Source organism: Vicugna pacos, chromosome 15 (genome assembly GCF_048564905.1).
Source record: "Vicugna pacos chromosome 15, VicPac4, whole genome shotgun sequence".
Lineage (NCBI taxonomy): Eukaryota > Metazoa > Chordata > Mammalia > Artiodactyla > Camelidae > Vicugna > Vicugna pacos.
In genome coordinates, this window is record NC_133001.1 from 51,268,340 (window position 1) to 51,285,398 (window position 17,059).

Consider the following 17,059-nt stretch of genomic DNA (forward strand, 5'->3'; position numbering starts at 1 on the left):
AGGGAGATAGTGGGGCACGCGGAGCCCAGGGTGGAAATTTAAAGACAGGCTGCCCCCCAACTGTGGGAGGACTTTGCTCCCAGCCGCCACGTCCTGGGCTTCGCACACTTGTACAGGGCACAACACACATGCGTGCCCAGCAGTCCTGAGAATGTGGTCCCTGTTGGTTCACTCATAGCCCGGTTTTGTGTCAAGACTCAGGTCTGTCTTTAACTCCCTGCTGAGCGGACGTGGTGGCCCAGACGATCCCTCCTGCCCTTCCCGGTCAGCTTTCCGGGCTTTCCCGGGGGCTACACCGCCTCTAACTGTGTGCCCTCCCTGTGGAGCTGCTACAGGGAGAGACAGGCCCAGCCCCACCTTCAAGCACAGGCAGGGAGCTAGGCCCAGCGGAGGTGCTTGAGTGAATGGGTGACAGGCCACGTGGGACTGAGCTGGGAGAGACAGAGGCAACATATGAAAATGGAGAGAGAGAAAAAAATACTAGAGAATCAAGTTCACGTCCTACACGGGACAGCAGGCTCTGACGGGCGGGGAGGGAAGAGGAGGCCGGGGGTCCGGGGTAGCCCTGACCTTCCCTCTCCCTGAGGGAGGCGGCCAGACACGGCTCCGGCGTCTCCCAGGAAAGGTAACCCAGAGATCAGATGGTCAGAACCGTGGTCCTTCACAAGGTGAAAACCAAAATAATTCAGGAGGATGAGAGCCATGGGGCCCTTGATGTGCTGGGACCAGCACTGTCATCTCCAACAGAGTAAGCCACAGATTTGGGCCTAAGATGCCAATTATTGTCCAAGAAGAGGATGATCCAATGGCAGCTGAGCTGCTCCTAAGACTTGAGAGCTGTCAACACTTCAGGCGCCCTGAGGCTATATTACTAGAGGTCAAACATCCAATTCCGAGGAGGTGAGGACCCTGCTTCATTCCACACCAGCCAGACCCTACTTAGAGCATTCCACAGGCCTAGATTCCACTTCTTATTACTGGAACATTTTCAGAGCAGTGACCAGGGCAAGGCGGCCCTTGACATCACACTAAAGGGTGAGAGTTGAAGGGGTGTTGGCTCTTTGGTCTGGAGAGAAGCCCAGGGGGATGTATTTCTAAAGGACTTGAAGTAGAGGGAGATTTATCTGGCTTGGGGAGGGGAGGTGGGTGACGGAGGGTGTGAAGAGCAGTGGAGAGAATGACAAGAATCCACATTTCAACACAGAGTTGGAACTAGTCCAGCAGTGACACCATGGCCCCACACAGAGTGTGTTTCCCATCCCCAGAGGCATGCAGCCGAGATGAGCAAATGCCACGTGGAAGGCTGGAGAGGGTGCCTGCGCAGTGGAGGGCTGAATCCTTCTCCTTTCCAGCATCTTTGAGCTGAGATTCTGTGGTTCCAGGCATTCTTCCAGTGGTGAGCCCATAGTGCAAGGTGTGCGTGTCTGTACGCAGAGTCTCCCTTCGGACAGTTTGGACCGTGCACACTCATTGAGCCCAAGGTGCCGAGCTTCGGGTCCACCCCAGAGGTGATGTCACCCTAGAAATGCAAGCATTCTGGCCCACACCTTTCCAGGTCACTGAGCTGTCCCTGCAGCAGGAAGAAGCGTTTCCTGGCCCTGGTCTCCTCTCAGGGGTCCCCGGCCGGGTATCCTGTTTCTGGTGGGGCAGGGCATCCTGTGGGGGTCCCGGGGCCTCCACAGCCTCACGTGGGGTGGGCCTGGCAGAGCCCTTGGTGCGGAAATCACAGAGCTTGGGTCAGCTGGGGAGTGGGGCGCAGATAACCCGAGTGGGGAGGAAGTGCAGCCTGGGTTCCAGAGAAGACCCTCTGCTGTCCTGTCACTGCCCTCACTCCTCCTCAGCCAGTTCTCTAATAAAACCCTTTCCCCGCTGTGCTCAACGCTGCCCCTGAACAGCCTACCCAGCCCAGCCACCTGCCAGGCCACACAGGGCAGGCTGGGCTTGTCCCTGAGGAGCCTCCGTGTGCAGGGGGCTCAGTGCTGGCAGGGCAAGGAGTGCCTGTCCCCCAGGAACCTGAGCATGAAGCCAAGTAACGGTGTGGCTCGGCTCCATCCACGCTGAGCCCCTTTCTGAGGAGAATCGGGGATCTGTTAGCTCTGGGTTTAGGGAGTTTAGGGCCTGAGTACGTGGGGTACAGTCTGCCTGACCTCAGGTCTTGAACAGACCAAAATCATAAGAAACAAAAAGCGCCCCAGGGGAGCAGCACAGACCATCCCGATGATTTTGTCCAGTGTGCAGGGGGCGGGAAACTCAGGCAGAGGTCAGGTTAGCTTTTCCTTCCTCGAGATTCTAAAGCAAATTTCCCTGAGCAAAGCGACCAGGCTCTGGGTCTCTATGGGGTAAGTCACTCCCATCCCACGGGACGTGCGGTCACCCTGCCCTGAGGCATCCCCCAGCTCCCAGCGGCAGCAGGCTCGTCCTTGACTGCCCGCCGGCACTAGCCTGGATGGGTCCCCATTGCTGATGTGAAGTTGCTCCTGGCGGTACATTGGCCACTTAGAGAGTGTTTTCAGGGTAAAGGGACCTTAACCTACCCCCAGAGAACATTCCAGTCCCAGAAGAACCCCCAGTGAACTAACCGCCACCTCTGGGAGGCAGGCTCTGCCCCTGACAGAACTCTGTCCACTCGGGTCAAAGGGCAGCCTGGCACTGCTCCCCTGATCAGGGACTAGGGGTAACGCAGCCTCGCCGAAGAGGTCCATGGACAGACACGGATGGACACCAGCTCACCGTGTTGTTTGGAAAGTAAAATGAAAAACCCTTTTTCCCTGATCAACACCTACTGGTCCCTCAAGACTCAAACCCCATTTCACTTTCTGATCTCTTCCCCAATTCCCAGATTTTCAAACAAACTTGCAATCATCAGCCCCACACCCAGCACTACAGTTTCCAGCAGAGATGGAGGACAGTCTTCATTTATTCATCAAAAATAATGTATCAATGGCCTGTATAAACCAGAAGCTGGCTGACCATGGCTGCCCTGGCCAAGAACTCTGCTGAATGCGGGCAGGTCAGACAAACCACGAAGCCGTGGGCGTGAATGGAGTCCCGTTATGGGAGGTGGGAGGTAGTAGTGACTGACAAAGACCTTCAGCTTTGCAGTCAAAGAAACCAGGTCTTGAATCACAACTTGCTGCTCACCAGCCCCGGATGCTGGCTAAGTTACCTAACCTCTTTGAACCACATCATTTTCATCAGTGCATGTCCTGACCAATACATTCCATACCTACCAAGGTCTGTCTGTAGTGGATATTTGATGTTTGATCTTCACACCCCTTCCTTCCAATCACAGGGCTCCAACTTCCTTTGGGGAACCATCTTTCTTCCTCATCCCATTTGTTTCTGGTGGGGCTGTGAGTTCTGGATGCAGCAAGCACATGACCTAGGTCTGGCCAATCATGTACCAAATACCCCAGCCACAGTAACTGGTCGTGAGTGGGTACAGAATCTTCACTGTTCAGATCATCATACTATATCTGGCTCTTGTGCAAGAGCAGCTCTCTGCTTTGGCTGGACTCAGAGACTCAGAGCCTGGACCATCAGGGGTCACCATATGCAGCCTGAGAATGAAGCCAACCCAGAAAATAGCAGAGCCAAGGAGTGCAGAGAAACCAAGGCTCGTTGCCACCCCGTGCGCCTCTGGATCGAGTCCTGTTGCAGGCCACTCTGAGTCGGGGCCTCTGGGTTATGTAGGCTGGTACATCCCCTTTTAGGCTTAAGCAGTTTGAATTGAATTTTCTGTCACTTGGAATCAGGAGGTTCCTAACTGATCCGTATCTAATTTCTCATTGTCTCTTCATACCATCTGAGTGAAGCAGGAATTGCTCAGAGGATATTTCCAAGGATTTTTGTTGTTGCTATGGTGCAGGCTGGTATAGAGGACTGGTTGATGCACATTCATTTAAATAAATCAACATCCTATCTTGAAATACTAACTTCTAATCATCCTTCAAAACTTACCACTGTCACCTCCACCTAGAAGCCTTCCCTGAACCCTCCGCCCCAGGCCCGTGCCCTCCATGTTCCCTCTCTTGTCACACTTGTGGGTCCTACCACTTGTACTCTGTCTAGTTGTCTATCTCCCACACAGGAGGAGAAAAAGGCCTGGGAATTAATCATTTATGTGTGCATGCCACAAGCAGGTAGACGAAGGGGAAATGACTGACGAATGACAGAACTGATGAGACAAACTGACTGCCAGATTCACGTAACTCCACCATCAAATATATAAAGTGTATGTTGCACAGGGTGTTAGTTGCCTCACCAGTGTCCAACTTTCCATTCTGGCTCAGGCACAGAAGTCGAAAAAGAAAGAGAAAGGGAAGGAAGGGAGGGAGGAAGGAATGAAGGAAGGGAAAAGAAGAAGAAGGAAGGAAGGAAGGAAGGAACCCTATGTGTTCTAGCCTCCCTCACAGATTCCCTTGCAGTTCTGGCTAATGAGATGTAAATAGAAGTTGTAGGGTCAAACGTCTGGAAAGATTCTTTAAAACCAGGTAGAGAGCACCTTTCATCCCTCCCTTCTTCCCCTCTTTCTGCTATTCTAAGTGCAGATGTAATGGCTGGAGCCCTAGCAGCAAGCCAAGATCATGAGGCATCTTTGTGAATGGAAGCTATGAACTAAGTCTGGCAGAACAGAAGGGACCTTCGTCTCTGATGGTGAAGGACCAACTACCTCAGCTCCAGACTGCCTGCCTCCACATCTTTTTTATATTTAAAATAAATGAATTAGTAAACAAATAAATACTTTGTGTTTAAGCCACCATTATATTGAGTGCACCCCTGTATGTAATTCAGCGTAATTCTAACTGATCTAGCACCAATTTTTTATACTAATATGTATTATTAGTAGGTGTTTCTTTTATTTTAATTATAAAATGAAAAATTTTAAAGTAGGTCCAACACTTTGAATAGTGCTTGTGTGCCAGATATTCTGAAGACACCGGTATGTAGGAGAGACGAGAGAGACGTTTTACAACTGATCAAAATCCAAGGACCAGTTTATCACTTTCTCTAGGAAACAAAAGGTATTCTTTTCCTGATTTTAAATCTCCATATTTCCTGATTTTAAATCTCCATATTATGTTAATTCCAGTCCCCTCGCCCCCGGGGACAGCAGGTGGGAGGCTCTGGGTGATCAGAGTAATTCCTCCACATCTTCCTGCCACGGAGCCTGCGTGGATCAAAAGGCCAAGAGAATGAGGAGAATTTTCTCCTTGAAAATAGCTTCTCGGCCCCTTGAAATGAATGAGCAGCTTCTTTACCAGACTTCCCCCCACCCCACCCCGCCCCGCTCACATTCCCCATGGTTGGTGAGGCAGAAAATTCACAAGAACAAAGCTCTTGCCCTAAAAGGATCTTCTTTTCAGTTTAGGGTCAGTTCCACATTTGGGGCTTCCAGAGGAGTCATCTTTAAATTAAGGAAAGGGGGTGCCGTGGCATAGAAGCCAGGGAAGTCACACAGACGAAGGAACACAGCGCCCTCCCTGCGCCCGCACTGCGCACACCGCATACACATCCTTCACGGGGACCATGAATAGTGCCCCTCAAACAGGCTCCCACGATGAGGGGGTGCCAGGAACCTGCAGACCTGGGAGTCCAAAACCTGGATTCATTTCCCTACCCGCGCTGAGTCTCGGGCAACTTCCGGGGCCTCATCCAGTCCTTCTGAAAAATGGGCAAACAGCCTGCACCCTGCCTTCCTCACGTCGCAGGCCGTCTGGCCGCTTGTGAAGGCCCTCTGCCTCTGCCCTGCCCCCCAGGACAGGTGGCCCTGTCACTCCAGTCTGAATAGGCACATAATCTACCTGGGATCCCCTTCCCCCCACAGCTGTTCAGGACATATCACCATGCACTTGGGTTAATTAAAGTCAACACCCCTTTTAAAGTGTCAGAAAGCTAGACTCCATGTAGAGCCTGGGCTGATTCTGCTGGGGTGCCGTCACTGCACGCCTGCTCCTAATCTGAAAATCTGGGGACCAGGCTCAGTATCCGGGGCTCTCCGGGATCAGCTGCCCCCTCTGAGAGCTGGGCCAGCCCTCACCAGGAGTGGGAACCAGGATGGGGAGCGGGCAGCCAAGCACACACTCCCACTCCGCACCCGGGGCCAGGTCAAGGTGATCAAGTTTCTCACTCCGGTCAGAAACCCCATCACCCCTGGCTCCAGGGTAATAAACTCAGTCTTGGGGCCTGAGCTGTAACACGGTTCATTTCTGGGCCAAATCCCTGAAGCTGAAGGGCTTATTTTCAAGGACAAGCAGTTTGCTGTTTTCAGCGTTTCTCATCAGAAATAGTGCAATTCAGCCCGATCTGCCTTGGAAGCATAATTTATCATCTCACACAGATGGTTGGCTCAGGGTGGGGAGGAGGCTTACTTTCCATTTTAGTTTAGCAAACATTTCCTGAGCCCCTGCGTGTGTCAGGCACCGAGCGAGGCACTGGGGATGCACAGACCACCAGGTGGGCTCCTGGCCTGGAGATGCTCATCAGAGTCTTAGAGTCCTACTGTCTGTTGGACCACAGCCATTCACTCCTGGAGTCTCACTAGAATCACCTCACCTCTCTCTAGCTAAGATGTCACCTTTGTTGATCTTTTCAAAAAACTGACTTTTGGCTCTGTTAATTTCCCCTGTTGTTTTTCTGTTTTCTGTTTCACTAATGTCCACTCTGGTCTTTATTATTTCCTTCTTTCTGCTTGCTTTGTGTTTAGTTTTCTCTCTCTGTTTTTCTTCTCAATGCCTTCAAGTAGATGGATAGGGTATCTATCTATATTGAGATCTGTCTTCCTTTTTAAGACAGTCACTCAGAGCTATAAATTTCCCTCCAAGCACCGCTTTACCCACATCCCGTAAGATTTCCCACAATGTGTTTCCATTTTCATTCATCTCAAAGTGTTTTCTAATTTCCCCTTTGACTTCTTCTTTGACTCGTTGGTTGTTTAGTATTGTGTTGTTTAATTTCCACATATATGTTCTTGCTGTTATTAATTTCTACTTTCCTTCCATTGTGGTTGAAGAACATATCTGATACAATTTCAGTCTTTTTCAATGTATTCAGGCTTGTTTTATGGCCCAGTATGTGGTCTATCATGTAGAACATTCCATGTGCCCTTGAGAAGAATGTGTGTTCGGTTGTTGGGTGGTGTGTTCTAGAGATGCCTGTTTTTTCTAGTTAGTTTATGGTGTTGTTCAAGTCTTCTATTTCCTTGTTCATCATCTATCTAGTTAGTTGTACTATCCATTGTTAAAAGTGGGGTATTAAAGTTTCCAACTATTATCATTGAATTATCACCTCGTCGAACCTTTGTTTCCTTGGAGGAAAATAAGTATTCTTGCCTTGCAGAGGTGTAGAGACAGAAAAATGCAAAGCACGGTGCCTCTGCCTGCCACACGGTAGATGTGACTGCTGCGTCTCAGGATGACCTGGCAGAGCAGAGGACAGTGAGGATTTCCTCCTAGAGTAACCGGGTGGCTCTGGGTTAAGCCTGCACAGCTTTAGTCAGAAAAACATAAACCCTTCTTAAAGAGGAAAGCGAGGCTCCGAGCCTGTCTACTTCTCCGGTCTTATACTCAGGATACGCAGATCTCCTGTCCAAAAAATAAAAATGAAGTCGCTAGCAAATCCTAACTTCTTATTTTGCTAGCTGATGTCTGAAATTCCTCCATAGAAATTTCTTGTGATAAGCTATTTATCCATCTATCCTCCCTCCCTCCCTCCGTTTCCTTCCCTTCCCTTCCTTCCTCTCATCCTTCCTTCTTTCCAACTCAGTGAGTGGTTACTGAATCACCTTCTCTGGGTCAGACACTGATCCAGGCACTGAGGAAACTGAAATCAGACCTGCGGTAAAGGATCTACACTACCTAGGAAGAGACACTGACATGAAAGCAGGTAAATAAAACGTAGGAATATAAATGTTATAATAAAGGAAAGAACAAAGGGTTCGGGGTGGAGGCACTGAAGAGGAAGTGACCTGCCCGGGATGGGGGGAGGGGAAGAGAAGAGGAGATCAAGACGGCTTCCCAGCAAATGTTAACAAAACTGAAAAGAAGTTGTCAACAGCGGCTCAAGTTTCATAACCCTCCCTGCCCCTGCCAATCTTCTCAGGTAGGAGGGGGCCCATGGGAGGAAAAGGCGGAAAACAAGAGGATGTTACACAAAGTGAGTCATCCAGCCTCAAATAACCGAGAACTGCAAAGGCAGAAAGTTCCTGACTTCGAAGTTCGCCAGCCTCCATGCTACAAAAATAACCATGATGAATTCACATATTTCTCTGCAAGGATGGGTCCCCCCAGAACACTGAAACCTCAACCATAGGAAACAGAGCACTGGGCCCCATATGTTCAAAATCCGACTCCTGTCTTGGTCAAGATTTTCCTGCAGAATTTTAAAGCTGTATTTTCCTATTGCAAGTGGTCCTGGTCTCCCATCCTGTCCTGGATGAGACCCTGGAATAACGATTCCTGTTTAGGGTTAGAAGTCACCAGGGGCCTTTCCGTTCTGGGTCTCAGTCTGCACAGTAGCATTGTTGCGGTTGTCAGGTGAGTCGATAGGTGCCCCCATAGCACAAAAATAAACTGATCAGTAATTGTCATAGGCCCACTATGTACACTGCAGGAAGGGAAAAGGGGGCATAGCCCAGAAACCTTCTACTAGAAGGATTATTGATCCACTTGAAGACATAGAAGGGGAGGGAAGTCATGAAACAGTTTTGAAAAATTCAGAGCTATCTAAGGTATACAGGCAAGAACAAGAGTAAAGCATCAGAATGCTTCCTAGAGCAGAGCACAGGTTCTGGAAACCGACTCAACCTGCAGATTTGGACTTAACCTTTCTGAAACTTGGATTCCTTATCTGCCAAAAAAGAGCGTGTTGGCTGTTACATGAGGCTGAATGCAAAATCTCTGGCTCGTGGTTGTTATTCAAAAACATGGTGTTCTCTTGCCCCCATGAAGGAGGTGAGAGTGACTCAGATCCCTGGCGCTGGGTGGAATCTGACAGGCACAGGGAAGGTGGGGAGGCCTCCCAGCCGGCACCACAGCCACGCCGTCCCAGCAGCAGGGACTCAGGGCAGCACAAGGCACAGTGGATAAGCAACTGCCTTCAAATCCTGGCTCCACTGCTTACCAGTCAGGTGATCGTGAGCAAATCACTAACCTCTTGGTGCCTCAATTTTCTCATCTGTGAAATGGAAACACTAATAGAAAACCCCTGTAATTGGGAAACCCCTATCTTCTGGGGTTATGAGGATTAACTGAGTTAGGATGAGTAAACACTTAGAATAATCCCTGGTACCTAGGGACGGGTCAGCTCACGTTAGCCATTGTTATGTATGGAGGGAAGTGAGAAGACCAAGTTCAGTGTGAATCGGGGAATAAAAGAAGTAAGAATAGGGAGGCTGAGACCAGATTTTAGAGGACCCCAAGTGTCCAAGTTAGTCTGGACTTATTTTAGTGGCAGTAAAGGCCCACTGCAGGTTCTTGAATAGGGGCTGACACGGATTAATTATAAACTGAAAACGGTGGAAGCAAATGAACTCCTGGTGTAGCTTTAAATTATACCAGAAAAGACCGCTCTTGAATAAATGACTCAGGTCTCCTGCTTCCACCCTTCAAGACCGTATTCTTTGGAGAAAAGTAGAAAGCAGAGGACAGATCACACATCTGGTGGTTTTCCCACTCAGATCTCTCTCAACCTTCAATCCTACTTGGTCTGCAGGGAGACGGGCACTTGGGGCATCCGATCATCATCTTGGTTTTTCAAATTAGGAGCCACGGCCACTTTCTGGAGTGACTAGGCTCATTGTCTGGGCTGCCTGTCTAAGCCCACACATCCTGCCCTCACCCCCACCCAGACCCACACCCAGGCAGGCAAAGTCAATTGGGGATCATCCCACATATCTCCACCGAGCTCTCGAAGGGCAATGCGGTAATTCCTGGGATCACCGGATAAGTGGCAGGAAGATGAGCGGGCGTGAACATGATACCCCACCGCACTTCATTCAGATCCAGGCTTTCAGACACAGGCAGCACCATGGAAATGACTGAGGAAAAGCAGCCTGTGCTCTGGGGACGGTAATGAGAATGGCAATTAGCATAAGTGCAATTTTGACACGCGTGGAAGTTCTTTTGTGTAGAGAACTCCCAAATGCTGGGCCCAGGAGACAGTGGATGCGGTGGTCCTGTAAGCGCTTTGTGACTGGAGAAACCACTGCAGCACAACCTGTGTGGGGCCAACTCGTGGAAAACAAAATCCTAATGCATATTTCTTGGCCTTGGGGATCCAGGAAAAAAAAAGACCACAGACTCTGACAGATGTAATGGGAAATAATTCCTTTGAATCTGTGATTTGCTTAGCAGTGAAAAAGGAAGTCAGGTAATCCTTAAGTGACCCCAAGTGGTAAAAATATCCCAGCATAAGTGTTTAGGTCTCTGTGGGTGTTCACAGTGTGACATGAGCGCCACCTGGTGTACCTGACTGGAAATGAAAAACGACAGACCCACGAGAGCTGGCGTCCTTCCTCGTGGTGCTGCGCTGAGCCAACAGTGGGGAATGGATAACAATTTATGGACGGAAGCATCTCAGAGAGTTTGTTATTACAACCAACAGAACTAACACCACCATTTCAAGTGCACAGTATTTAACGATATGGGTATAATCCAATGTCTCGAAATTGCTAGGTTTTCAGAGCCAAACAAAATACATCAAGCTTCCAGCCTGTGTGATGACAGGTTAGCCAGTTCTCTCTCAAATACAGTCTACGAAGCCTCGGGAGTGCCTGCTGCCCCTGACTGCCGCTAAACCTGACTGTCACCTTTCTGAGCTTCGGTCTGGACGACTGCTCCAGAAGGTTTCCTTGTCCCCACCTGCCATTACGTCACAAGTTCCCACAGGGCAGGGTCCTAACCGACTCCCACACCCCCCAATAGCACTCTGTCCACACACTACCCAAACCACACTAACATAACTAATTGTTAACACTTGAGCAACATTTCAGGATTTCAGGGGAATCACACTACAGAAAAGGAAAACCAAAACTCATTATCAAGACCCTGTTGCTCCCATGGGACTCAAGTGACACCATCCCCACTGGCCCTCTCTCCCGGACTCCAACCTCTGCCCAGATGACTCCTGCTCTGATCAGGATTTCCATGCCAGACTCTCTTCCCTGAGACCCTGGCCCACCACAAAAAGTGCAAAGCCCTTACCATCCAATTACTGCCCTGCAGAGACAACCTCGGAGTGCCTCTTCAAAGTCCTACTTGGCAGCAGCAAATATTTATCCTTTTAACTGGGATTTAAGTCAAGGAATCAAACAGGCAACAGCCAACCTGAGTCTTTTCCTGTGAACAGAATGAGTTACCAAGCTGGGGAACAAGATTCGAGGTAAAATAATGGGTTAAACCAATGATTTCTACAGTCTGTCGAAAGCAGAGGAAATGTTTTAAATAAAAATAAAGTGGTAATGTCTAAAACAAAAAGGAAAAAAAAAATTAAAAGGCCAAATGGGTTTTGAAAAATTGAAGCACCCTTAAAAGATCTGAATCCCCAAAGTAACTATTTTGAAAATAAAATTCATCTGGTTACAAAATTTATTTTTTAAATAATCTTAAAATAATACACGGTACCATTTTGATCAGTTTTTCTCTACAATACTTTCTACTGTGTAGTGACAGCAAGGGCTCCAGCTTGAATCTAAACTACATTTAACTTTAGGACACGTATCAGCTGGGCACGTGCAGAGGGCACAGTGATCTGCAGCAGGATGGAGAAACGTCTGGAGTCAGGCTGTTGGAAGCGGCGCTCAACCCTGGCTGCACACGAGCAACACCTGGGGTGCCAGGCCCCCCTCCGGAATAATAAAACCAGACTTTCTGGAGGTGAAGTGTAGACACTGGTATTTTCTTTTAAAGCTCCCTGAGGTGGTCCCCATGTGCAGCCAGGACTGAGAACCACTACCCTAAGGGAAGGAACCACAGCAAAGGCAGGCACCTCTCACTCGGGTGTCCTCCGTCACCCTGCCTGTGTCTTGGGGTAACAGATTGCAGTGAGAATTAAAGCGTGAAGGGCCCTCTCTCCACAACGGCGTTTCTTGGTTTGCTTCACGATCTTCTGAGGAAACTGTTAAGGTGCAGACTCCAGGCCCCACCTGGGACCTCATGCTCCCTGCCTGTGACTTAACTGACGGGAAGCCAGAGACACTGCCGAGATCAGACCCAGGCCTATCTGACCCCAGGTTCTTTCCAATTCCCCTCAACGCTTTTGACCAGCAAAAGTGGAATCTGTCACAAAACCAGAGCTTTCGATGATTTTAATGAAAGATAATTACTTAAAGCGACAGAATGGAAAACAACAGTAAAAATTCCCCTTCCACTCCTCCCACCGAAGGAATCCTCTATCAATTACTCTGGAGCAGCAAAATACTGTCCCTCCCTTTCCTTCCTGTTCCACTACATTTTTTCCCTTTTAACAAATATTCCTTTTTCCCCCAAATAAGGTCACTTGGAAAAAAAATTCCTGATAGATGTCAGTAGCTATAGGGAAATAATAAAATCACTCTAAGGAAACCTACCCCAGATCTCATTTTATATCGACCAACACATTTTTCGTATTTTACAAATCTATTTTAAGCTGCAATAAAATGCATAGTTTCCTCAAGTCAAAAGAATACGGTGAAAAATTTGACTACATAGTCTTGCCCACTTAGAACTGGCCGGGAAACAACTTTTTTTTTTGTTTTTAATCTAGGCCATTCTCGGTCATTGCCACACACACTTCTACCTTCAAGGAAAAAGAAAAAAGAAAAAAGAAAGAAGCCTTGCCCCTTGCTTACAGTAAGTCTGGATCCCTGTCTGTAGTGATAATGATGGTGGTGGGGCAGGAGTGGGGGGAGCGCACGGGGGATAAAGAGAAATGCAATCTCAAAATGACCCTGGTAAAGTGTTCACAGGTCCATTTGTTTTTATTCAGTGATCCAGTTTCTAGGAATCCAGCAGATGGAAACAACCCAAAAGACAGAACAAAGATGTTCACAGCAGCATTAAGTGAACACAAGAAAACTGTGAACGGCGTAAATACTGTAAAATCTGAGAGCCTCTTACTGGCCGGCTTTTGCCAAATGCTTCACATAGTCCTGAATGAAGAGAATCACCTTCACCATTTTTATCAACAAAGAAACACAAGCTTAGAGAGGCTAAGGACCTCGTTTCTGTCATCCTGCTGGTGGGACTGGAGCCGGATTCGCACCCGGGCCTGACATGTGAGGCTCCCATCCTCTTCAGTTCCCCTTGACGCTCGAGTCGCACAGACCGCAGCACATTCAGTGGATTTTGCAGCCATTAAAGTATTCATAACAAGAAAAATACTTACGTCAGATGCAGATGTAAAAATGCATATACGGTGAGATCTAAACTGTACACCAAAACATTTTCAGAAAAAAGAAATGAGCCAAAATGTTGTTTAGTGATCTCTTTCTCTGGAAGTGGGAATACAAGGAAGAAACAGGGAGAAGGGGGATTGCTCTAGCCCGGAGTTCCTATTTCCGTCAGTAACTGGAAAATCTATACTGAGAACGATACAGAAATGTTCTGGCCATCTTTAACTAATGCCGCTGGCTGGAGTCCTTTAGAATCAGTTCTTTTAAGGCAAACATCCCCAGGCATTGAGAGCATTTGGTCCTTTTATCTGGTTTTCTATGTTTTCTCTCAGGTGGCTCTGTCCTAACAAGAGGCTTCTAGTACCTTCCAGATTAGCAATACAGCGAACACATAACCCGGAGTTAGAGCAGCTCACTTTGGTTTATTACAATTTGGATAGTAAAAAAAAAAATCCCCAAACACAAGACCACTTCAGTCACTATGAAAAGTGTAACTCTCGCGAAGCCTGAAGGTAGCTCTGAAGAGAAGGAACAGAGAAGGAGAGACGAGGTGGGTAATGACGGAGACCGTGCCAGGACTCAAGACCCCAGGCCGTGTCTACTAAGGGTTGACAAGGGGGCCAGCCACTTCTGTGCAGAGGAGACGGACAAGAGATCTGTGAGTTCACTTATCAATTCTTACACTACGTAGCAGACAAAGCTGAAGCCATGAGTCGGAAATACTAACATTCGCTGGTTGATATTTAACATTTTCTGGACTTTCCAGTGCCTCCAGTGTCTGATTAGCCAGGGCAGAGACCGAAACACACAGCAGCTCACATAAGACCAAGTTACTGTGATAGGCGGCCTCTCTGAGTGAGCAGCTTTCACAAGGTCACCCAGGTTCCTTCTGTCTTGTTGCTCTGCCATTCCCCAAACATGACACTTTTCTAAAGATAGACACTGGCTCACTAATACACCAAGTTCCAGCCCGAGGTGGGAGGGGCAGGACAGATAGAAGGACGCGAGCCAGGAATGGCACGGGCCACCTGGCCTCATACCCCGCTGACCAGAGCCTGGGAAGGACAGTCCCCAGCCAGGTATCTACAACCAACTGAAGCTCAGGAGGCTCTATGTCTAAAAGGAAGGAAAGGGCAGTTAGCATCTCTTACGTCTCAGTGACCACATCTTAAACAGACTTTCACAATCATCTACGTCCTTAGCATTAATCCGGAGGCTTGAGGAATGGGCATCTGGAAGTGGGGACCCAGTGTAAAGGGTAAGGACGCACGGCGATGAAAGTAGGTCTCCAGGCAGCCCCTCCCTCGGTCTGGTTACATGCAGCTTCCTCTTTTAAAACCTCTGTTGCCTGAGTAATTTCAGATGGATGGTACTTTGAAGAAGAAAAATCAGACAACCCCTCCCACAGTCTACACAGCATTCCTCTCTGACCTACCCATTTTGACCTGACAAAGGGAGAGCAAAGAGTAAAAGCTGAAACCAGGAAACCCAGGTCCTGGTTCCAGCTCTACAAACCAGGCCCTGTGAACACGTATTCCTCGAAACTCAGCTTCTGCATCTGTAAAACCACAACGTGCACAAGATCAGAAAGCTCTCTCCCAGCTCCAGCCTTAAATGGTCTAAATCTCAAGTCTTTTCTTGGCCATTATGTCCATTAAAAACTCATTTTCAAAGCAGTGATTAAGGGGATGAACATTACAAGGAGCTGTCATCACACAGCTTTGAGACTGGTTATGGGAGTTCTAGGAACTCTCCAGAGAAAGTGGTCTTCCTGCAGGAGATAGAATGGTACCCTCGTAATCACTTCACACAAACTATGACTCGGCAGACTAGGTAATGATTTTCCCAATGTTCACATACTGAATTCCACTCAAAGTTTTGTTTGAAGAAAATACTTCAGAGCTAAAATGAGGTTAAAATTATAATAGCCTTTGCTCTTAAAGAATCTCTAGGGCAAAAATAATTTTCCCCAAGAAACTACTTTATAAAGCAAGAGTCAAAAGGCACAAAATCACAACTGTATCTATATAAATTTTCCCTTTTCCCTCTGGTATTTCAGGCAAGTGGCTTTTGGGAAACGTATTTCAAGGAACTGCATTTAAATGTAAGACCAAGAGGGACATCAGAATAGTTTTATCTTTATAGCTTTGTATCATCTGGAGGGAAAGGTTCTTAAAAAGAAGGTAAACCTTCAGAGACAGACCTTCGCCATCACCATCACCAAATCGGGCACCAGCCCGTAGACACAGAGCCCTTTCTAACGCCCTAAACAACTCCAGGCTTCCAAGCTGACCCCGTGGTCCTTCTGCCTCGGGATCCCCCAGTTTTCCTTCCCGTTACAGCTCTTCTTGAGCTCCAGCGTACACCGAGGTGACCACAACTACCTCGAGACTGTCTCCATTCGGGATCGCCTCCTGGGGAACCCCTACTCAGGGCAGTCACCAGAGGTTCCACTCAGGTCCAGCGCCAAAGTCACATACCCATAAACTTCACCTCACAAACCCAGAGCTTTCTTGAAGAAGAAAACCTATAAAATAATTTTAAAGTAAGACACAAACTCTCGTGAAAATACAGCCATCAAATTTATTATTTTCATTAGGTCACCGTTTTATGAAGAATTCCTAAGACTGGTGTTTCCTGACGTGCAATCATTTGCATTAACAGCTTAAGTTACTATAAATACTGCTGCTTGTACTGCAGTACAACTATTTAGAGTTTTAATACTACAGCCTTTCATTATTCAAATCTTTCTCAGGGTATGTTAAAATCAGAAGGTTCTGAACAGCTGGTTAGGAAGGTAGCCAAGATGTAGGAACGATGTCTGTGCCTCCTTTTCAAGGGCAGCCAACTCTTGAACTGTAGGTGCCAAAACATCCACGTGGCCTTTATAGTTTCCACCTGCGTCACACAGGTGAAAGCAACGTAAGTGACATGCTTGAAATAACGTGTCAGCAATACTTTCGCTCAGTTGTATCAACTTAAACAGGGCTTCCAGTAGCAGAAAGGTACTGCTGGGAAAGCCGTCTCCAGAACCCTGAGCTTTAACAATGTTCCATCAGCTAAAATAAATGATACGGCCTTACGAACAGCTGTCCCAATACCCGTACCATCCCCTCCCCGATCCTCTTCTCCTTGGTTTAGAAACCACTAGTTTAGCCTGAATCTTAAAAAAAAAAAAATTTCAGGAATGAGCTAAGCGTACTGCAGGCAAAGGGAATAAGCAGCATCCTGGGTTACCACTGTTCAAAATGACCACTTTCCTTGTCTTTCCTAATGACTCCACAGATGTTCCACTATTCTTATGACATTAACCCCTCAAGAGAAGCAGCGAGGCTGCTATCCTGCATTCACCCAGAGATCACACGGCAAAACACGCGGCGAGACGGGAATGGACAGTGTGCTATGGGGGTAATAAGGAGGGGTGATTGACATGCTAAAAATACACACTTAACGTAAGGGAATGAAATGCTCTCTTCTTAAGCTAAAGCTCAAAAAAGAACAGACTCACATTTAAAACAGAATTAGAAGTAATTCAGTGCTTACCACCAATAGTCCTTTTTTGACCATAAGTAACTTTCCCATCAAATTCATCCACGGGTACCTTTATATCCGGCTCAACCTGAGAAATGGTACAGTTCAGATGTTCTTCTATCTCAGACAGCAACTAAGAAAGGGAGAGGAAATTAAAGC

At 47.8% G+C, this 17,059-nt stretch overlaps 1 protein-coding gene across 2 annotated transcripts in view; it reads right to left on the reverse strand.

Annotated features, from left to right (window-relative positions):
• Positions 1–15,938: 15,938 nt before the first annotated feature.
• Positions 15,939–17,059, reverse strand: part of DDX1 (DEAD-box helicase 1) — a 31,311-nt gene continuing 30,190 nt past the window's right edge. For both annotated transcript variants that reach the window (XM_072938184.1, XM_072938185.1), the window contains 2 exons: positions 16,913–17,033; positions 15,939–16,267 (listed from right to left, as the gene is read on the reverse strand). In XM_072938184.1, coding sequence (XP_072794285.1) covers positions 16,137–16,267; positions 16,913–17,033 — 252 coding nt within the window. In that variant the 3' untranslated portion in view covers positions 15,939–16,136. The remainder of the gene's footprint in view (positions 16,268–16,912; positions 17,034–17,059) is intronic.